The sequence below is a fragment of the Lepidochelys kempii genome, chromosome 12, assembly GCF_965140285.1.
Source record: "Lepidochelys kempii isolate rLepKem1 chromosome 12, rLepKem1.hap1, whole genome shotgun sequence".
NCBI classification, from domain to species: domain Eukaryota; kingdom Metazoa; phylum Chordata; order Testudines; family Cheloniidae; genus Lepidochelys; species Lepidochelys kempii.
The window spans coordinates 38,355,105-38,379,008 of NC_136391.1; the positions used below are offsets into that span (position 1 = coordinate 38,355,105).

At 47.2% G+C, this 23,904-nt stretch overlaps 1 protein-coding gene across 1 annotated transcript in view; it reads right to left on the bottom strand.

Annotated features, from left to right (window-relative positions):
• Positions 1-22,613, bottom strand: part of SLC7A5 (solute carrier family 7 member 5) — a 67,214-nt gene extending 44,601 nt beyond the window's left edge. Inside the window, exon 1 of the mRNA XM_073308149.2 lies at positions 21,711-22,613. Coding sequence (XP_073164250.1) covers positions 21,711-22,290 — 580 coding nt within the window. The 5' untranslated portion in view covers positions 22,291-22,613. The remainder of the gene's footprint in view (positions 1-21,710) is intronic.
• Between the last annotated feature and the right edge of the window lie 1,291 nt (positions 22,614-23,904).

Here is a 23,904-nt window from a genome sequence, read left to right on the forward strand (position 1 = left end):
ATTATTCCGGGGCAGCTCTCTGGCCTGTGTTATGCAGGAGGTCAGACTAGATTATCACAACAGTCTCTCCTGGCCTGAGGATCTACGAAAGACAACGGGTACTAAAATGAAATGCTCGTTGTTGCAACTCTCTTGACAGTTAGAGGGGTTTCTTTTAAAGCTCCTGTTTCTGGAACCACGTGAATATGTGAGAATTTCAGCATTCATTTAAAAAAAGAATTCTGGCCCTCATGGTTGTAGAGAAAAGCATGAAAGTGTGACCCAATGTAGCCTAAAGGCTCAAAACTAAAAGAACCCAAAACGTTTGTATATATCAGGGGTCAGCAACCTTTCAGAAGTGGCGTGCCGAGTCTTCATTTATTCACTCTAATTTAAGGTTTCGCGTGCCAGTCATACGTTTTAACATTTCTGGAAGGTCTCTCACTATAAGTCTATAATATAGAACTAAACTGTTGTTGCATGTAAAGTAAATAAGATTTTTAAAATGTTTAAGAAGCTTCATTTAAAATTAAATGAAAATGCAGAGCCCCCCTGGACTGGTGGCCAGGACCCTGGCAGTGCGAGTGCCACTGAAAATCAGCTCGCGTGCCGCCTTTGGCGCGTGTGCCATAGGTTGCCTACCCCGATATATATCGTAAATTTTAAGCCCAATCTGGTGGTTTTGGGGGGACACAACCCATAAGTTTGAATGTTGGGGGTTTACAACACAAACGTTCCATCCTGACCCAGAGCTGCTCCATGCAGGACCTAAAGTTTCCCCACATGGTTCCTTTCAGGGCGGATGTAGTTCTGCACTGCATCCTGCATGGGCTGTGCTTTGGCAGACCTGCTTTAATGTTGTCAAGGTTCCTTCCCCACTCTGAACTCTAGGGTACAGATGTGGGGCCTGCATGAAAGACCCCCTAAGCTTATTCTTACCAGCTTTAGGTTAAAGCTTCCCCAAGGCACAGATTTCTTTCTTGCCTTGGGAACCAGGTTAGGTTAAAACCCTGATACGCTGCCACCACCAAGCGATTTAAACAAAGAACAGGGAAAGAGCCCACTTGGAGACATCTTCCCCCAAAATATCCCCCCAAGCCCTACACCCCCTTTCTTGGGGAAGGCTTGATAAAAATCCTCAATTTGTACAGGTGAACACAGACCCAAACCCTTGGATCTTAAGAACAATGAAAAATCAATCAGGTTCTTAAAAGAAGAATTTTACTGAAAGAAAAGGTAAAAGAATCCCCTCTGTAAAATCAGGATGGAAAATACTTTACAGGGTAATCCAATTCAAAACATAGAGAATCCCTCTAGGCAAAACCTTAAGACACAAAAACAGGAATACACATTCCCTCCAGCACAGCAAATTTACAAGCCAAAAAACAAAGAAAACCTAAAGCATTTTCTAGCTAGATTACTTACTAACTCTATAGGAATTGGAGAGCTGGCATCCTTGATCTGTTCCCGGCAAAGGTATCTCACAGACAGACAGGCAAAAGCCTTTTTCCCCCCCTCCAAATCTGAAAGAATCTCATCCCTTCATTGGCCATTTTGGGTCAGATGCAGCGAGGTTACCTTAGCTTCTTAACCCTTCACAGTTGAAAGGATTTTGCCTCTAGCCAGGCGGGATTTTATAGCACTGCATACAGAAAGGTGGTTACCCTTCCCTTTATATTTATGACAAACGTAGAGGAGAGAGCATAGGATTGGGAATGGAAGGCGCTGTAGCAAGCTGAAAAACCCTTCCCCCCGCGGCAATTAAAACCCATATAACACGGCTCCTTTGTTACATATTGGTCAAGGGAGATAAGACATATCCCCGTCCCTCATTACAACACTACCAAGTGGCCTGACTTGGAGGTGATTCAGCAAAAAAAGAAGCAGGCAGCACCATCACAGCTCAGCAGGAGCACGGCCAAGAGACAGAGCACTTATCATAGTGTAACGAGTGAACACACAGCATCTACATCAATGTGTTTTCTCAGAAAGGGCACTGTCAAGTTAGCTGTTCTGCAAAATAGCTCCCTGCCTGGGTAGCTAAGGCAACCTTAGGGTATGTCTACACTAGGGAAAAAGGTGTGTTTAAACATGATCATTAACACACAATAGCTTCCACCTTTTAAACACACAACTCGGTGGTGAATTCTGGGGAGAACCTAGCATTCACCTCAGCTAGCAAATGTGTTAAAATACAACAACTAACCCTGTTTACATGTGGATTTCAAAACATGAGCTAACAAACACCCTTTCTCCCCGAATGTAGACAGGCTCTTGGAGCGTTAACATTCATTTACTCCTATTCATTTAGCCATTTTGTTTCCTTTGCGACATTCCCTTTGGCCTGCACGCTAAACACTGGTCTCTTTTGTGAAAGTAGAATGAATTATATAGAAATTATAATTCATTAAAGAAATGCTACTTGAAGGGTTTGTTGAAATATAGTTGTCAGGAAGAGAAACATTAAGGAGTGTGAGACAATGGGTCCTCAAACTAATTAACTTAGAGCTCCTACTGAGCTAGGAGATTGGTAAACGTTAGTATGCAAATAAGACATGTATGTATATTTGTCAGTTTCTGCTTTCTTTTGTCTCTTATGTTAAATTGGCTTTGGCTTAGCTGTATAAATAAGTTATCTTGAGCCTCAGAGAGGGGCTCACATCTGGGTGCATTAGCAAAGCGGTTTGCTAATAAACAGAGTGGTCTGACAAATTATGTGAGTCCTGAATCTGACTTTGACATTTTCTGATCCCTCTGCATCTCTGGTTGCACCCCAACCAGCGAGGTTGTGCTACAGACTGGAAGGGGCTGCCTAAGAACCCTTCACCTGGTCTTAAACATAAAATGTTGTGGAAGTGTTTGTATTCATCTCATTTTTTAAATTCACCTTAAGTACCACCCGTGATATTGGGCATTAATAGAGAAATGACTTGCATCAGTTCACAGGGCTAAGAATTCCTACAATCTATGCCAGGCTCACACATTTTATGGGCTGGGGCAAGTCAGGACTTCAGTATGCCTCAGTTTCCTCATCTGTGAAACAGGAATAATACTACTTGCCTACCACACAGGGATGCTGCAAAGTTAATGTATGTAAAGTGCTTTCAGTGTTAGAAGTGCTATTCAAAGCGTTAAAGAATACTGTCTCATCTACTAGAGAGATGGATACATCATAGACCCAAGGGTGTGTCTACACTACAAAAAACGCCACCCCAATGGCAGAATCTCTTAGATCCTGGTCAACTGACTCAGGCTCGGAGAGCTAATGCTACATGGCTAAATAGCAAAGTAGATATTCCCGCTGGGGCTGGAGCCTAGAGTCAAGGTCCTCCCCCCCTCACCGGGTTGCACAGGCTAGGTGGACATGTCCACGTTCTTATTTCTAGCCCCGAAGCACAAGCCCTGCAAGTCAGTTGACCTGGCGGCTCTGAGGCTCACTACTGTGGTGTTTTTTCTGCAGTATAGACATACTAAATAGAACAGCACCTGGGCAAGTTTCACTGAGTCTTGAGGACAAATTTCAGTGATGTTCCATTTCTTAGGAGATCTCAAGTGGAAAGGGACAGGATTCTTTAATGCCTAAAGGTTTATTCCTTTGATCTGAGGCACTATGCATTAGAAGCAGGGCTTGAGTGGAAGATATTTACCCAGGGAAATTTCCATTCCCTTTAGTTCCCACTCAGCAAGTCCTAAGCTAATCACTCTATCTGAACCAAGGGGAATGGTGGTTGTCCCTCCATTAAACAGAGTCCTAGCTGACCACTGCTTTAATGGGAACAGGCGTAAAGCAGACAAGGTCATTCTAAAAAGGAGAATTTCAGCCCATGTTCAACATACATAGTGAGCTGATCCATCCTGTCTTGCTGCAAGAGCTTTACCGAACTGGGGTAACAAGAAGCTGCACTGATCTCAAGAGAGGAGACAAAGCAAACTGAAAACATTTTATTGTAAAATCCCCTCAGAGGAGGGTCTGCTCACAAGGATCCATGCACCTCTTCACCCCTTAACATGAGGTTCCTGCATTGTCCCCTCAAGAGATTTTAAGGGCAGCAGATTCCACAACGAACTGGAGGGCAAGAGGCAGAACATCCTAGAGCCCAAGGCTTTCAAGGAGAGACAGAGTGATCTTGTGGTTAAGGCATTAGATTGGGAGTCAAGGGCTATGGATTACATTGCCAGTTTTGCTCCAGTCTCCTAGCACGAACTTGAGCAAGTCACTTAATCTGTGCCTCAGTTATCCAGCTGTACAATGGGGATAACACTTTCTTACCTCACATGAGAGGCTGAGGACAAATTCATTCATGTGTGCGATACTATAGTGATGGGTCTCCCGCACCCCCTGAAGCACTTAGAACTGACCACCACTGGGAACTAGCTTTTGCTAGCCTTCTTGACGTTGCCTATTATCCACCCTCCTTCCCTGCTAAGTAGAGGAACCATACTTTCCTTCTTCTTTCTCATGCTCCTAATGCATTTCTTGCCTTTTATGTCTCTTGCTAGGTGTAACTCATTTTGTGCCTTAGCCTTTCTCATTTTGTCCCTACATGTTTGAACAATTCTTTTGTATTCATCCTGAGCAATTTGCACATTTTCACTTTTTGTTGGATTCCTTTTTGATTTTCAGGCTATTAAAGAGCTCCTGATAGAGCATGTCAGCCTCTTACTATTCTTCCTATCTTTCCTTTGCATCAGGATAAACAAATTCCTTTAAACAGATTCCAAAGGGATTTTATTTTAAACAGGATCACTAGCTGACAGCACCATGAATAAATCCCTTCAAAAAAGGGCCTAAAAAGGGTATTACTGTGCTCAGCCAGCACAGGAGAGCCCATATGGACACAGGCTCTGGGTGTTTGTAGAGCAGAGAATCCGTCCGTCTGTCCGTCCAACCTGCAGAGGTGTGGCCCTGCCCAAAGCAAACATGACATTACTTATACTGGCTTGCAGGCAAACGAGGGCAACTGCATCAGAAACACCATGACACAAACGCACGGCAGCTACAGTGCCACACAACACCTTAGGAATGCAGGAGAGTGAAGGAGTCACACCCAAGAAAATTTACAGTAAATTCTAGTGAACTATGGATACTGGATCTGGGACAGAAAGCCAGAGCAGTTAGGACAACCACAAGGGAATACTCTTAAAAAAACCCAACAACACTAACAAGCAAACAGCAAACCAAGAGCCCTTTGGCTGTTATACTAACCCTGTACATAGGAATGGGGGGCGGGTGTGTGTGTGATCTGATCATGTGCCATCACAGAACAGGTGCCGTAAGGGAATGGGGTTTGCTAAATATGTGCACGTGAAGCATAGAGCACTAATGCCTACCTTTCGTGTCAGGAAATCAATGCTCTTTTAAACGTGAATAAAATCTCCAGACCCTGGGCCAGCGTGTAAATATTGTAACTGCATGTAAAACAGATGGGACGCAGTTACACAGTGACTCAATGGGAGAGCTGAGAGCGGGAAAAGAAAGTCCAGATTCTCACCGGCCTGCTCTGACTTGTACAGTTTACAGAGACTAGACACTGAGTGCACCAGTCACTGCTGAACTCCAGAAATGATGACTATCTGGTTTACTATATAGGTAACCCAGTATGGAGCTATAGCAGTGGTTCTCAAATTTTTTTTTTTTTTTACTGGTGACCACTTTCACATAGCAAGCCTCCAAGTGCGACTCCCTTTAGAAATTAAAAGCACGTTTTAAAATATTTAACACCATTGTAAATGCTGGAGGCAAAGAAGGGTTTGGGGTGGAGGCTGACAGCTGACGACCCCCCCATGTAATAGCCTCATAACCCCTTGAGAGGTCCTGACCCCCAGTGTGAGAACTCCTGAGCTATAGGAAGGAAGCCCCCCCAGCTACTTCTTTCCTCCTCACATTTCATTAGCTGTATGAGTCTCAGTTTTTGGACTGTGGTGGTTACCATAATACCCTACATTTACACTGCGCTCAGGAGCCATACATTGCTTTGAAGATGTAAATTAAATGAATCCTACACTTCCATGAGAGGCGGCCAAATATCCCCATTTTAGAGCTACAGAAAGTAACGTCCTTTTCCGTCCACCTCACCCATCCAGGACCACAGGAACAAGATGTACACATCTGTCAGGTCAGGCAGGGGTACCATACTGTCTCCTTGGAGAGGAAAGGGCCAACTCTGGGTTTATGTGGCGGTGATTTAGGGCAAATCACAGCCTCTCTACCTTAGCTCCCCCATCTGGAACACTACGCAAAGGTGTTGCAAGGATTCACGTTGGAAATGTGCTTTTAGTACTGAGCATTAATTGGAAAGCCACACTTGGTCGTACTCATCTGGTGCTTATATTCATCCTTTGCTACAACTGCTCCTGAAACAGTTCCAACCTGTTTACACACAGCCCCATCCTACAGCGTAGGCTGTTCCTCCTGCTGTTCCCAAGTGTTGATTGAGGCCAAAACCGCTTTACTGGAAGGGATGATGCACCCACGTTCCAAAATACGTAGGAGAGATCAGATGAGTTGAACCAGGAGATGAAGAATGAAGCAGCCAACAGGAAACAACCTGGGAATGAAATGGGACCTGACACTTAGAGAGAACACAGCCTGGAAAGTGCCATGCTGTAAGCCAGGAGGAAAACAGTTGCTACGTGGAAAGGGAGGTTACGTTACCCCACTCCATTTGGGACAAACAGGGGCGGACATTATTCTGTTAAACACAGGGCATGACGTGGTTTGAACCACAGAACACTCAGTCGCAGAACTACCCACTGAAGGTAGAACAACCTGCTGTCCCCTGCAGGGCTCGTCTCAGGCCTAGGTACATAGGGACCCACCACATGAAGTTTAATCCCCATGGCAACAAGATGCATCACCCTGCTGAGCCCTCTCCTAGACACAAGAGAAGCTACTCTCTGACCTCCGATACTAGTAGTGTGGTTATACAGTAATGTAACCCCCGCTAGTCTCCAGTGTCTGTTTCTGGTAGCACCTCCAGCACTGCACAACCGAATTGTTTGTAGGGTCTAACACTATGCTGCTAGGGGTAGGAGCATGACATGAGGTTGGTGTAAGAGGAGACAAGACTAGCGATGAAAGCAGACAGCAGGGAAAGAATGGGGAGAACAGGAGGTGAAGGACAGGGGTAACTCCAATATAAGATTACTCAAGTGAGGGCTAGCACACAGCAAGGTGGTATAATTTCTTGGTGGAAGGTGTGATAGGGAGATTGGCGGGCCGGGAGCACACCCACCCTCCAGCCCCGTACCCCTCTGTTAGGATGGTAAAGGTACATGTTCCTGACCTTAAGCTGGGGATCTTCAGCATTCCAACCACATCTAGGTCTAGGCCCTTAAGGAGCTATAATAAGGAAACCTGGGCCCTCCCTTTCCTGTGTCCCAGCCCAGGGCCCTGTTGGATCTAGGAGTTCTCAGAGGGGGTAGTGGGTGGAGAAGGCACTACCTGTGGGCCTTATCTGCCCTGTAGACCCCTCAGGCTCAACCATCTGTCTAGCTTCCTAAGAAGGATTCCTCTCTGCTGCAGCCTGTCCTCTACACTTTACCTGAGCTTCCTACCTCCTTTTAATCCCCTAGTCAGAGCACACCGGAGGTACCTGGACCAAGTACCGTCTTCTAACCCCTTCCGGCTCAGTATACCCCATCACAGGGGGTCGTAGGAAGAAACGTGAATAAAGAAAGACCCAAGATCTGCAAGCTAGCTCAGGATAGGAAAGTAGAAGACATACCTACACTGTACCAGGTGACTGGAGGGTAGCTAATGTAATGCTGATTTTTTAAAAAGGCTCCAGAGGTGATCCTGGCAGTTATAGGGGGGTAAGCCTAACTTCAGTGCCAAGCAAACTGGTTGAAACTACAGTAAAGAACAGAATTATCAAACACACAGATGAACACGATACACTTGGAAGAGTCAACATAGCTTTTGTAAAGGGAAATCATGCCTCACCCATCTATTAGAATTCACTGAGGGTGTCAACTAATACATAGACAAGGATGATACAATCAGTACTTGGACTTTTAGAAAGCCTTTGCTAAGGTCCCTCACCAAAGACTCTTAAGCAAACTATGCAGTGATGGGATAAGAGGGAAGGTCCTCTCATGGATCAGTAATCGATTAAAAGATAGGGGACAAAGGGTAGGAATGGTCAGTTTTCACAATGGAAAGAGGTAAATAATGCAGTCCCCTAAGGATCTATAGTAGGACTTGTGCTGTCAACATATTCACAAGTGATCTGGAAACAGTGAGGTGGCAAAGTTTGCAGACGATAATTACTCAAGCTCGTTAAGTCCAAAGCTGACTGAAGAATTACAAAACTGGACAACAAAATGTCCAGATGAAATTCAATGTTGGTAAGTGCAAAGCAATGCACACTGGAAAAAATAATCCAAACTATACATATAACATGATGGGGACCAAATGAGCTGTTACCACGCAAGAAAGATCTTGGCGTTATTGTGGACAGTTCTCTGAAAACATCTGCTCAATGTGCAGCGGCCGTCAAAAAAAAGTTAATGTTCGGAACCATTAGGATAGATAATAGAAAATATCATAACGCCACTATATAAATCCATGGTACGCTCACATCTTGAATACTGCATATAGTTCTCGTCACCTTATCTCAAAAAAGCTGTGTGAGGATTGGAAAAGGTAAGAGACGGGCAACAAAAATAATGAGGGGTGTGGGACAGGTTGGGCACGAGGAGAGATTAAAAAGACTGGGACTGTTCATCTTAGAACAGAGACAATGAAGTAGCAACAGGATGTGTGCAGAAAGTGAGCAGGGAACCGTTATTGACCTCTTCACATCACACAAGAACCAGGAGTTACCCCAAATGAAATTAATAGGCAGCAGGCTTACAACAAACAAAATTAAGTACTTCTTCACACAACACACAGTCAGCTGTGAACTTGTTGCCAGATGGTATCGGTTTCCCCTGTGCAGTTCTTGGGTGTCTTGGTGGTGGGGTGGGGGTGTGTGATCGTTGCGGAGCCCTGGAGGGCGGGTGTGTGCGGGGGTCTGGACGCAAGGGGGGGCCGATGCCCTGTTTCCTGGCGGCTGGTGGCCTGGCCCTTCCCCCCGGCAGGGTGGGAGCTGGAGGGTTGGAGAGCGGGGGAGTCAGGTGACCTCCTGGCCCGGGGGGAGATGGGGCCGGGGGAGGGGGGGCTGGCGGGAGTTTCAGTTTGGGGCTGGCTGGAGACGTGGGGTGGGGGGCGGGTGTGGTTATCTGGCTCCCGGCCCCCCCAGGGTGGACCCAGCTGGGGGGTCCGGTTCTCTGCATCTGCGGGCTCTGTTTTGGACCATGTTCCTGTCACCTGGTGGACCTCTGTTTTGCTGGCTGGCTGAGAGTCACGTCTGGCTGCGGGGTTGGGGTGCAGGACCCTCTGGCTTCCCCAGGATCCCGCCTGAGCTCACACAGCTTCCACCTTCCTGGGTCTGACCTTGGAGCATTTAGCATCCTCTGCCCCTCCCTGCGCTTCCCACAGCGAGTCCGCTCGGGCGGGGCTCCTGCGGGGTCCTGCGCCCCAGCTTCACAGTCGGGCATGGCTCTCGGCCGGCCAGTGGAGCAGAGGTTTGTTGGACGACGGGACCATGGTCTAGAGTGGAGCTTGCGGGTGCGGTGGGCAGGGCCCCTTGGCTGGGTCCATTTTGGGGGGCGGTGTGCTGGACGGCCACGTATGCACTTTGCTCCATGTCTCCAGCCAGCCCCGAGCTGACTCTCTCCGGCCCCCCCTCCTCCGGGCTTTGTCCCTTTCCCGGGCGGTCGCCTGGTTCCTTTGTTCTCCGGCCCTTTGACTCTCGCCTTGCGGGGGGGGGGGGGCGGGCCGGGCCGTTGGTTGCCAGGGGGCAGGGTGCTGGCCATTCTCTGTGTCTAGGCCCCTGCACGCGCCTGCCCTCTGGGCTGCTGCGGTGGTCGTGCACCCTTGCCCCACCGCCTGGATGCTTGGGAGCTGCGTGGGGGAGCCCCCGCACTGTTCAGAGGAGGCATTGAGAGCAGTCCCACTTCGTCACACAAGTCATGCCTGACTAATCTAATTGCCTTCTATGACAAGGTAACTGGCTCTGTGGATGAGGGGAAAGCGGTGGATGTGTTGTTCCTTGATTTTAGCAAAGCTTTTGGTACGGTCTCCCACAGCATTCTTGCCAGCAAGTTAAAGAAGTATGGGCTGGATGAATGGACTCTAAGGTGGATAGAAAGTTGGCTAGATTGTCGGGCTCAACGGGTAGCGATCAATGGCTCCATGTCTAGGTGGCAGCCGGTATCAAGCAGAGTGCCCCAAGGGTCGGTCCTCAGGCCGGTTTTGTTCAATATCTTCATAAATGATCTGGAGGATGGTGTGGATTGCACCCTCAGCAAGTTTGCAGATGACACTAAACTGGGAGGAGAGGTAAATACGCTGGAGGGTAGGGATACGATACAGAGGGACCTAGACAAATTAGAGGATTGGGCCAAAAGAAATCTGATGAGGTTCAACAAAGACAAGGGCAGAGTCCTGCACTTACAACGGAAGAATCCCATGCATCGCTACAGACTAGGGACGGAATGGCTCGGCAGCAGTTCTGCAGAAAAGGACCTAAGGGTTACAGTGGATGAGAAGCTGAATATGAGTCAACAGTGTGCCCTTGTCACCAAGAAGGCCCATGGCATTTTGGGATGTATAAGTAGGGGCATTGCCAGCAGATAGAGGGACGTGATCGTTCCCCTCTATTCGACATTGGTGAGGCCTCATCTGGAGTACTGTGTCCAGTTTTGGGCCCCACACTACAAGGATGTGGAAAAATTGGAAAACGTCCAACGGAGGACAACAAAAATGATTAGGGGACTGGAACACATGACTTATGAGGAGAGGCTGAGGGAACTGGGATTGTTTAGTCTGCGGAAGAGAAGAGTGAGGGGGGATTTGATAGCTGCTTTCAACTACCTGAAAGGGGGTTCCAAAGAGCATGGATCTAGACTCTTCTCAGTGGTAGCAGATGACAGGACAAGGAGTAATGGTCTCAAGGTGCAGTGGGGCAGGTTTAGGTTGGATATTAGGAAAAACTTTTTCACAAGGAGGGTGGTGAAGCACTGGAATGGGTTCCCTAGGGGATGGTGGAATCTCCTTCCTTTGAGGTTTTTACGGTCAGGCTTGACAAAGCCCTGGCTGGGATGATTTAGTTGGGGATTGGTCCTGCTCTGAGCAGGGGGTTGGACTAGATGACCTCTTAAGGTCCCTTCCAACCCTGAAATTCTATGATATCATGAAGGCCAAAAGTATAGGTAAGTTCATGCAGAATAGGTCCACCAGTGGCTATTAGCCAAGATGCTCAGGGATGCAACCTCACAGTCTGCTGGTCTCTGAACTCCTGCGTCTCAGAAGCTGGGATTGGAGAGACAAGGTGGGTGATGTAATATCTTTTATTGGACTGACTGGCCTGGATGACGGGCACGGATCACTCAATTTCCCTGTTCTGTTCATTCCCTCTGAAGCACCTGGCACTGGCAACAGTCAGAAGACAGGATTCTGGGCTAGATGGACCATTGGTCTGATCCAATGTGGCCATTCTTATGTAAGAGAGTTGGCAACGATTGTCCTCTTACCCTTCTTTAGGCAGGGAAAATCCGTCTCTGGGGCAGGCAAGCTGGCACCTTTGACCAGAACTCACACAGTTAGGAGAGATAGAGACACCCCACTTTCCCAATCAGGAACAAAGACTCTTGCTTAGTCACAGATGAGAAAGTCTGCCTTCAGCAAAGCTAAATCTTGCATGGGGAGGTAAGAGATGTGATAGGATTGAATCCCTGGAGCTAGCTAAAGAGGACAACGGGAAAAGGGAAAGCATACTCCCTAATAAATGCTGACTGCTCCTTATGTTGCTGCCCAGACACGAGCACTTTAAATTCACAGAGGGAACCTGGCCAGATTGGAATCACAGGCATGAAGGGCAAACCTAGGGTGAGGTGAAAGTGCCAAATGGAGATGGTTTCATACAGATCATCATTTTTTGTAAACATTGGGAAACCTGCTCTCTAAATGAAACCCAGGTCCGGTAAACATGGACACTAGTAAGTCCTCACTTGGATTCATTTCCTGGAGAGCAGTCTGTTGCTCTGTGAAGAGTTTTAGTGTGAGGTGAAAAAAGTGTTGTCATTTAATAGATCTATTCTTTCACCTGGTCAGCTCTGTATGCACTACAGCCAGTGGGGCACTGGTGCTTGTTTAAAAAAAAAAAATAAAATAAAAAAAAAATCCCTGTTAAGTGATTCTATCAACGGTGGGCTTCATGCAGTTTAATTTTTCTTACCCCCTCCATTAATTGTACATAAAAGGAATTTGTTGTTTTTACACCCTAGATGGCACTGACATGGCTTCTATGGAAACAGAGTCCCAACAGACTGGTGTTTAAACAGAAATGGATTCCTGGAGATTCAAACAGGGGTAACCTATGGAAATTATTGACAAATCCTGAGTGAACAGTACACTGGAAAGAGCAACTTTCAGATACTTCAGTTCAGAGGTGATGCACTCAAATCAGAAATGGATCACTGGCTGTGCTTTACCATGAAACCTCCTTGTTAAACACTGTGATGTTCAAAAACAGGCCTCTGTCTCTCATCCAATTGCTCCTCCGTCTGTGAATTCACAAGACCAGATTTGTGATGTCATAATCAATGTAATGGCAACAGACATACATCCTAAAACCAGAAAGACTCAAATTTTTGGTTTAGACACAAAACTGAGGTGGAGGAGGAAAGGACAAGGCATTTAAATGAAACAGAAATGCAACTTTTCTTTTAAAAAAAAGGCAACATGCTGTTTTACTCCAACCAACTGGACATCTTAGTATGTAAACGGACACAGCTCTCACATCAGTGGTACACTTCTACAAGAAGGCAGAGGACCTTTCCAGGCACACTAGCAGCTCGCAAGCAGAACCAAAGGGAACGATGATCAGCAGTTTGTAAATGCAGTTTGTAAATCAATAACGCCTATACGCCCCTCATCCTTCCTGTGCCAAAACTCTTTGGCTTTTTCTAATAATTTATCTAATAGTAAAAATCTGCTCTGTGATTGATTGACTGGGCAGAAACCCAGCTTGCTGTAGACAGTGTAGATTCGTTATGGCGGGCTTAACATGCTCATGAAGAGCCAGCATGAACAGTTTGCTTGGAATGGAAAGCAAAGTGATGCTGTGGTGACTGGAACACACCAGGGCATCACCCTTCCCTTTCCAAAGTGGGAGAATAATCCCACAGCACCAGTCACCGGTAGTTTCTCATGAATCCATACTTCGTTGATAATATGGGTCAGCCTTCCAAGACAGAATCCTCACCATGCTTCATCAACTCAGCAGCTACGCCACGAATACCAGCAGCATGGGCATTCTTGATCTTACAGGCTGCACATCAAACTTCCTCAACTGTAACATCCCCTGAATTACACTGAGGGGTGGTGACTGGACTCTTCACATCCTCCTGGCGCTGCGGATCTGCAGCTCTGATGGGGCAGTTGAGAAGCTCCTGAAAGCATTCTTTCCATCTCTTCAGACATTGGAAAGAGGTCATACCTTCATATTTAAATACACACTACCTAACAGCACTGACAAGAGATGGATCCTAAAACAGAGGACAGAGTAACTCTGACAGCTGCCTTCCAATCTGCATGCTGCAAGTGCTCAGTCACTATTCAAGAATGTATTACACACATGCCCTGTGTAACTGAAAATATCTGCTGATAATTTCTCAGGACACTCACAGATTTCATAATTATGTGAAAAGAAGAAGAAAATATTTCCAGCCTCTTCTGAGCTGGGCAAACCAGCACAGCAAGTGCTCATGCTGCAACAGTCAGCATTTGTGCTGCCGAAGAGAAAAAAAAGTGATCAAGAGTTCTACAGTATATACACAACAAAACTCGCAGAACTGACTATTTGATCTTAGGTGCATTTACAAATGTCTATCGCCATAACATCTAGGAATAGAACAAAAGCAATATAGTATCACAGAAGCATAATATTAGAGTTGATTGATCCTTGTAAAAGGATCACTGCAGTTGCCAACTAGTTTGGCTCATTGGTTAGAGCCAATTTTTTGTTTGTTTGTTTGTTTTTCCAGTGGGTGGTGGTAGGTGATTAAGAGGTGGCCATCCTTAAAGCGGAGTCTGACCCATAAAGGGTGGGGGGGTGGGAGGTGAGGGAGGAAATGCCTCCACACTCACATAACTTGAAAAAAGCAGATCCGATTTCAGTTAAAAGATGAATAATTTTTTTGAAAGTTTAAGTGGTAGATAATACAACTTAGCATTGTTAACAGGGTTTTATACGTACAAAGTGCTCTGTTGGGATTAGCTTCCTGATCCTCAACAAATGTCAAGTAGGTGGGTGAAGCATCAGATGTGCCAAAAAAAAATTATGTTTCATCTGGCATGCAATTTTCACTATTGCCATGAGGAATTCAAGATAGCTGCTTTGGATGCAGACAAGCATTTTGCAATTTCAGACAAAAATATCACTCGTATGCCTTTTTGATTTGTATCGATGTGTACATTCATGGCACGAGAATTTTTGGACAGGTTTGGAAATTCAGCCAGGTGAAGTTTGGATAGAAGAGGGATGGGAGACAAGAAACAATAACTAGACCAAATGAGAAACTTCAGGATTTCATAAAGTTTTACTCAAACTGAATGCTTCCCTCATTCTGACCCCATTCTTAAAAGCACCATTTTTGTTTCCAAAGCTACAAAACCACCTTTATCTTCAAGATTGGGCTACTTCTGATGCATTCTCCAATTTCATTTTCAGCAGCAATCTTTGGGAAGGTGGCTGCACTGTAGCATCAATCAACAAATTCAAGGTTGTGGACTTTATGAAAAATTCCAAACAGGTTTCGGCCTGAATCATGCTACTTAGCTTGCCTTGCAAAGAGCCAGGAATCAGCTCCCTATGCTAGCTGGCAACAGTGTGCTTCATTACGCTCATTTTGACCACGGGACTCTTGGAATGTCTGAAATCCCCCAGTTAAAGTCGCTGAGAGGGATCCTGGTGGGTTTCTCTGGAAAAGTCATTCCAATTCACAAGAAGTTTAGAAATCAAAACTCTGAAGGACTCTGCGGAAAACACAGAGTATTTAAATGCAATAAAATGTAATGGGATATTTTTGTGGAAACCAAGTCACAAAGGCATCAACAAGTGCAAGCTGTGCTACCTGAGTCCTCCCTCTCTTCCCATTTTTGTACCTAGCCCTGTCTAGTCTCAGCTCTGTTGCTGTCAGGAGCTAATATTACTCTTCAAAGCATCAAGCCACCCTTGCAGGGGCAGGTTAATTCTGAACATCAGTGGTGCAGAATAAACCCACCCAAGACGGACCAGCGGAATATTTATTTTGTGCCTGTCCACTGACTGCAAATACCAAATGAGTTTGCAATCCAGCAGACGGTTATTTGGTCTGCTGTTTACAGTGAAGTTAACGAAGCATCACACTTGCATGATATAAACACACCTGTTCCACAGCAAATATAGTTTTCAGCTGAAATGCTGCCATTGAATATTCACCTTCTTATAGGCCTGGACCATGACTCAGCATAGCACTTAAAGCTAACAGGGTGTTTAAATCTTTTGCTGAATCAGGGTTTTTAATAGAATGCTCATTCTTAAGCCCATCTGCGAGGATAGCTGCTAGTAATGTCCATACCTCTCATCTACTCCATGTGTCTTCCCACATGCTCATGAAGAGCCAGCATGAACTATAAACGGACTGCTGCAAATTCTTCAACTATTAGACTCTTTCCAGAAAAAAGACAGATGAAAAGTAATTGATCATTTAACTCGCAGTGATGTGCTTGCATGAGGGATGCCTGCTGCGTTATTTGCAGGGGGAGGAAAGGGAGTTTGAGAAGTCTACATACCAGATGATGACTGCTACAGTTTTGGCAGCGGCAGAGTTTGTCATTGGATTATTAGCAGGAGATTAACATAGGCAATTAATGAGTGACAAAATAATTTAAAAGCTAAAGAAACAGTCACTGTTTTGACACTCAAGGTCAAGAACAAAACAAAAGTCTGTATAAAAGCAGCATCAGCAAAAGAGAAGCGGAACAGAAAATTGTGATTTCAAGTATTTTGTTGAAAATAGTTTAAGTGGAAGTTAAAAGGTTGTTTTACACAACCAGCAATATATAAAGCATATGCAGCAGGCCATATAAACTGGGAATGGAGTTTGTAGAGGACACAAGGGTTCTTCTATTTAGAGCGAAGTTATATGTAAAGTGACTACCTTACACAGGATGTTTAGTGTCTTGACGAGTAACATACCCAACTCCCAATTTAAAACTGTTCCTTGAGTCATCTCCCCTTCAAGCATAGTTTTACCTGCCTCCTTACTCACCACCACTAACATTTGGATTGGGGAGATTCTGGGGGTTCAGAACCAGTATATCAAGGTCCTCCAGCCACAAGTGTGTGAAAGGCCAATTTCACTGCCTGTTGAAAGGCAACCTTTATGAAAAATGAGTTTAAGGTCTTTGAAGCCAACGCAGTTCAAGACCAGTGAATAGGCTTCAGCTCCACAGCAAGACATTACCACTTCAGAACAAGCACCTGGATGCCCATCTTACTTCCCAAGACAACCTATTTGTTAACGTCTCCAACATGTATGTCCGAAGACCAAATTTCTCATATCCTAAACTCTTGAAAAAAAAAATCTCACTGCAACACCAAGCTCTCAGTGCAAACATTTAACAAACTGGCTTGTTAGGAAATCACACAGTAGCTCTCACTTGTTAATTCCTCAGACCAAAATTATAAAACCTACCTTCTGTTATACCTACAGGTTTTGGCACCTTGACGGCAACCAAGCAATTCCAGAAATCAAAGGTGTAGAAACTAGCAGGAGAGAAAAGTTCACTACTAGATGCATTGGATAACAAAGTAATCTTTTAAAGGAAAAAAAAAAAAGACATATGCAAGGATTTAACCCGAAGTATAAACAGAATGGTACCCTAAGGGGAAAATAAAGCTTAACGAAGAACACATGGAAATGATGCAGATCTGTAAAACTAGCAAGTTCTTTCCCATGGCATTTCGTACTAGATGTACAAGACCAAACTCTGCTCCAGGGAAACCATTAGTTCTAATGACTGTGTAAGAACAGTTCGAACACATTAATATTACCGATCAGAGAAGCAAAGCAGGCTAGAGCAGTGGGTCCCAACAAGGGGTATGCAGAGGTCTTCCAGGGAGTACATCAACTCATCTAGATATTTACAACAGGCTACATAAAAAGCAGTAGTGAAGTCAGTACAACCTAAACTTTCATACAGTGATTTGTTTATACTGCTCTACATACTATACACTGAAACGTATGTACAATATTTATATTCCAATTGATTTATTTTATAATTATATGGTAAAAATGAGAAAGTCAGCAATTTTTCAGTAACAATGTGCTGTGACACTTGCGTATTTTTATGTCTGATTTTGTACGCAAGTAGTTCTCACGTGAGGTGAAACTTGGAGTACGTAAGACCAGCTATACTGGGTCAGACCAAAGGTCCATCTAGCTCAGGACCCTGTCTTCCAACTGTGGGCAATGCCAGGTGCCCCAGAGGGAATGAACAGAACAAGTAATCATCAGCTGATCCATCCCGTCACCCATTCCCAGCTTCTGGCAAACAGAGGCTAGAGACACCATCCCTGCCCATCCTGGCTAATAGCCATTGATGGACCTATCCTCCATTAATTTAGCTAGTTCTTTTTTGAACCCTGTTATAGTCATGGCCTTCACAACATCCTCTGGCAAGGGATTCCACAGGTTGACTGTGTTGTGTGGGGAAAAAAATACTTCCTTTTGTTTGTTTTAAACCTGCTGCCTATTCATTTCATTTGGTGACCCCCTAGTTCTTGTGTTATGAGTACGCAAGACAAATCAGACTCCTGAAAGGGATACAGTAATCTGGAAAGGTTGAGAACTACTGGGCTAGAGGATTGGGAGTCAGGTGAGCTTATGTTATCATCCCTGCTCTGTCACTGAACACAGGTTGCAGCTTTGGGCATGTCACTCCTTGCATCTGTTTCCCAATCTGTAAAATGGGGATCGTTACCTTAGATCACAGGGTGCTGGGAGATCTAATTAATGTACAGAGCTTTGAAGATGAGAAATGTTAAGCAGTATTACTACCAGAGTAGGGCTTCTGATTTTAGATTTTAAACAACAAACACGACGACACACCCTCCCCCCCGATTAAAAAAAAAAAATCCCCACAAAATCCGTGTTTACCCAATAAACACCAGAAAAACACCGGCCATGGCTAGTAGTATCTAAGGGCTAGTCTACACTGAGCTGTAAGGTGGACTATGGGGGTGTGATTTCTAAATCAAGATCAGATGTTTTTCTAAAAGATCTGCTCTAGAAATTATTTTGGGAAAGCTCTATGATCTGTGCTACACAGGAGGTCAGATGAGAGACCACAGTGGTCCCTTCTGGCTCTGGAATCTATGAATCAAAAGCACGCCAACATGTTGCCCATTAATTAGCCATGCAGACTCCGCTGGTGTGCGTTAAACTTTCCCTAGTGCACTTTAACATGGTACTATTTGGCACACTATGGAACATTACAAAGAGATTACTCATTACAGCAGGGGTCTCAAACATGCGGCCCTCGGGGTTATTTCCTGCAGCCCGCCAAGCTCGCCCTCCCCCCGCTCCCCGCAGTGTGCCATGTCCCCGCTCCTCTGCCTACCTCCAGGCACTTAGTGCTTTCCAGGAAGGGGAGAGGAGTAGGGAGCCCTGTGCTCAGGGGAGGAGGCAGAGAAGAGGTGGCGCAGGGATTTGGAGAAGGGGTTGGAATAGGGGCAAGGAGGGGGCGGAGTTGGGGTGGGAACTTTGGGGAAGGGGTTGGAAGGGGACAGGAAAGGGGTGGAGTGGAGTGGGAGTGGGGCCGGGGGCAGAGGGTGTCAGTGATGCAGCCCTCGGGCCAATGTACTAATCCTCATGTGGCCCTCCTGGCGATTCGCGTTTGAGATCCCTGCATTACAGTATATATAAAGAGAAAGCCTCGAAAAAACCTCAGCTTTTGGGACAGCTATATAAAAATCAAAAATTGCTAAAAATAACCCCCCAAAAATGAAATTATAAACTCCCAAAAAACAAACCCTGTACACGTTCAGCACTCAACTCTCAGCCCTGCACTGCAGTGATTCAGCACAAGTAATCAAGGAATCTGTATTTACGTTACTCTAAAGCTTGTCATTTTGTGGCAAGCAAATAATTTGAACACAACATACATACACACTCTCGGTGGTATGTATCATTTGCAGCATAAAACATATTGACATCAAGGCCACCAGTGCAAAAGATGCCTGATGCAAGTTTGAGGAAATCAACAGAACTGTTGTCTGAGGCTTCTCATTCTCAAGGAGGTGACACTTTACCTATATTGCCCATGACGTACATACTTCAATCTAAAAAGAAAAGGAGGACTTGTGGCACCTTAGAGACTAACCAATTTATTTGAGCATGAGCTTTCGTGAGCTACAGCTCACTTCATCGGATGCATGCCGTGGAAACTGTAGCAGACTTTATATATACACAGAGAATATGAAAAAATACCTCCTCCCACCCCACTGTCCAGCTGGTAATAGCTTATCTAAAGTGATCATCAGGTGGGCCATTTCCAGCACTGTGCTGGAAATGGCCCACCTGATGATCACTTTAGATAAGCTATTACCAGCTGGACAGTGGGGTGGGAGGAGGTATTTTTTCATATTCTCTGTGTATATATAAAGTCTGCTACAGTTTCCACGGCATGCATCCGATGAAGTGAGCTGTAGCTCACGAAAGCTCATGCTCAAATAAATTGGTTAGTCTCTAAGGTGCCACAAGTCCTCCTTTTCTTTTTGCGAATACAGACTAACACGGCTGTTACTCTAATACTTCAATCTAGTTTATTACAAAATTAGACAGGGGAGGCATGTGGCCATGGCTTCCACTAACCTTGACACTCTTAACAATTTAGCCACCAGCTGAGACACATCAAACGTCGTTCAGACAATGTGAAAAACTGATATGCGCAATCTACAGTCTGGCTTGCCAGCCAAGCCAGTTTTGCAAGGTACTTGTGAAGCAACAAGGCAGCTTGCGCATGAATGAATTCATAGAGACTGTCCCCTCCCATAATGCCCAACTGCTGCACCTTTCAATGGCCAGCGATCCTCAAATGGTACAGGAGTCTAGAAGAAACATGGGCCATTTAGAAACCCCAAATAACTAGAATCCTCTCCAAAACCCTTTAAAAAAAAAAACCAACACACACACAAATAACCCAATTGTAAAGTCAGTCACTCACCTTCGTTTGTAAAGTGCTTTGAGAACTAGAGACGAAAAGCACCATATAAGAACTAGTTTCAGAGTAACAGCCGTGTTAGTCTGTATTCGCAAAAAGAAAAGGAGTACTTGTGGCACCTTAGAGACTAACAAATTTATCTGAGCATAAGCTTTCGCGAGGTACAGCTCACTTCACTGGATGCACGAAAGCTTAAGCTCAAATAAATTTATTAGTCTAAGGTGCCACAAGTACTCCTTTTCTTTTTGCATATAAGAACTAGGTACTATTATTAGACCTAAAAAACCCACATGCAAGAAAAACCTACTCCAAAATAAACCCCAAAATTCCTCTTACTATTAGGAGAGGATCTAGAAGTGAACTAGAGGGTCAAACTCAGATCAAGTGGCAATGGAACGAAGGAGGAAAATGGCCCTAAGTTCAGAGGTATGGAAGTCAGGTTAACATCCCATTTAATGGAGCAAAGATTAGTGTTCCTAGATTTTGGCAAAGCTGCAGACTTCAAGATAGCGGAGGAGGGAAGGAAATGGTCTAGATTTCAGCAGTAGGGCAAACTTTAGGCTTTTAATGTGCATAGCACTGGCCCTAGATTTAGCAGGGCAATGTCAGATATCACCCTTACCACGATGTGCTTTGTCTACCTGAGGAAAAAGCATCCTGTGACAGCGTCAGGTGCAGCTGAGGGAGGTCTACTGGGAGCCAAGGAGGAGTTTAACCACTCTTTCAGAAATAGTGCTGAAAACAGTTTGCTCTTGGCTACATCTGCCACAAAACCACTTTCAGCACCAGTTCAGCTGTACCCAACTGACAGCCCTCCTGGCACAGAGTACCTCAGTGCTTAAATCACTCCATTGCCCAGGGCATAGAAATGCCTTGCCATAATGAATGGATTTTATCCTCACAACGCTCCTAGATGAGACAAAAAACTTCTCACCCCTAGGCACAGATGGGATGTGCACTGCACCTGTTACATGCTGCACTCCAAGGCCATTTCTGAAAGTCATTTCAGAAAGGGGGACGCCAAGGGGTCTGTGTGGTGGCTTTTTCCGTTTAAGCATCTTGATTAGAGCCTGCTGCTCAAACCAGACTGGGGGTTGGTGTCTCTCCACAAAACAGAGAACACAGGGCAGGTGGCCAGGGTGCCAAAAGAGAAGACAGCACAAGTGAGCGCTGGGATGAATTTGTCCCCCAGCGAGCAATGAGATGCAAGAGAAGACCCAGTTAAGCGTAGTGAAGCCACACGGGCGAGTAACAGAGCTCGGGGCAACAGACCGGGAGCTAGCCAGAGAGGGGAGCCAGATGGGCCCACAGAATACAAGGGCAGCTGGCGGCCGGGGGCAGCTTCGGGGCGGCTCTAGAGGGGGCATCCGCAGCCAGAGGCGACCGAGCGGGCCGGAGCGCTGCGGATACTCACGGATGCAGAGACAGGCCACCAGCTTGGCCCCTTGGTCAGGCACCGGGCAGCTGGGGAAGAGCGGCTTGAGCAGGTAGGTGGCGAAGACCAGGGCCACGATGTACTGGGAGGAAGGCCGGATGATGAGCAGCTCGATCCAGAGCTTGAGGAAGGCGGGCAGGGAGCCGTACACCTCCAGCATGTAGGCGTAGTCTCCCCCGGACTTGGAGATGGTGGTGCCCAGCTCGGCGTAGCACAGGGCGCCCACGATGGAGAAGAGCCCGCAGACGGCCCACACCACCAGCGACAGCCCCGGCGAGCCGGCCTCCTTCAGCACCCCGGTGGGGGTGACGAAGATGCCCGAGCCGATGATGGTGCCGACGATGATGGCCACGCCGTTGAGCAGGGTGATGGAGCGCTGCAGCGCCACGCCGCCCCCGCCGCCCGGGGGGCCCAGCTCCCCGCCCGGGCCCCGCGCCCCGGGGCAGCCGTTCTCATGGGCCCCGCCGCCCGGCGCCGGCATCTTCTCCAGCGCCTGCCGCTCCTCCTCCTGCGCCGAGGCGGCCGAGCCCCGCTTCTTCACCCCGCCGCTGCCCGACATGGCCGAGGCCGCTGCGCGCCGGCTGCCGGGGCCCCCCCGGGGCAGCGCGCCGGAGGGATGCTGGGGTCCCCGGGCGAGGCGGGGAGGGCGCCGGGGCCCGGCTGGCGGACCAGCCGCCGGACTCGGGGCGGCGGCGGCGGCCTGGCGGGGAGCGCGCTACCGCGTGGGGCGGACCCGCGGCCGGGGCCGATGCAGGAGGCCGGGGCTGGGGCGGCCGGGGAGACGAGGCCGGGCCGCGCTGCGAGCCGCGGCTGCGGATACCCGGGACTGGCCGCCCCGCGCGCCGCCGGCACCGTTTTGTCCGGTCCCGAGGCGCCGGGAGGCGGACGCAAGATCCGGGCTCGCACGCGGCGGGGAGGAGAGAGGGGCCGGGGGGCGGGGCCGGGACCGCGGGAGCACGTGCGTTTTCCGCCCCGCGGGGCACCGCGCCCGCCCGGCACGGCGGGGGGGGGCGGTAGCTTTACTCACCGGGCCCACTCGGGCCACGGTCCTACTAGCTTATTTGGCCCCATGGCTAGCCTCTGAGCAACTCACAGCCTTTACCAGGCTTCTCCTCACCCCCTGCCTGAGGCCGGGAGAGTGCTCTTATCCCTGCTTTACAGGCGGGGGGCAGAGCGCCTTAGGGTACCCACAGCCTGGGTGGAGAGACTTGCCTCTGGGGGGCTTCTGCGGGCACTCTGGAAAGAGCGGGGCTTTGAAGGTGTAGCTTGGGTTGGCGCTCAGGCTTCAAAGCAAAGGACGGGGTGGGCTTCAGAACTCAGAAGCCAGCCTCGGCCCCTCAAGGAGCTGTCTACACAGCTCTTTTGAGAGTGCTAGCACAAGGTTCACGGCTGCGGGCTGTGTAGACCGACCCTCAGAGAGGAGAAGTAGCTTGTCCAAGGTCAGGCCAGACGCCTGTGGCAGAGCACAGAATTGAACCTTGGTTTCCCAGTACCCTAACCCCTGGAAGATCCCTCTGCTCCTGAGTGTTGTTACACACATGCTTAAGTTTCAGAGTAGCAGCCCTTTCAGTCTGTATTCACAAAAAGAAAAGGAGGACTTGTGGCACCTTAGAGACTAACCAATTTATGTGAGCATGAGCTTTCGTGAGCTACAGCTCACTTCCTCGGATGCATTGGTTAGTCTCTAAGGTGCCACAAGTACTCCTTTTCTACATAGAATCATAGAATCATAGAATATCAGGGTTGGAAGGGTCCTCTGGAGGTCATCTAGTCCAACCCCCTGCTCGAAGCAGGACCAATTCCCAGTTAAATCATCCCAGCCAGGGCTTTGTCAAGCCTGACCTTAAAAACCTCAAAAGAAGGAGATTCCACCACCTCCCTAGGTAACGCATTCCAGTGCTTCGCCACCCTCCTAGTGAAAAAGTTTTTCCTAATATCCAACCTAAACCTCCCCCACTGCAACTTGAGACCATTACTCCTCGTTCTGTCATCTGCTACCATTGAGAACAGTCCAGAGCCATCCTCTTCGGCACCCCCTTTCAGGTAGTTGAAAGCAGCTATCAAATCCCCCCTCATTCTTCTCTTCTGCAGGCTAAACAATCCCAGCTCCCTCAGCCTCTCCTCATAAGTCATGTGTTCCAGTCCCCTAATCAATACATGCTTAAGTGTTGGC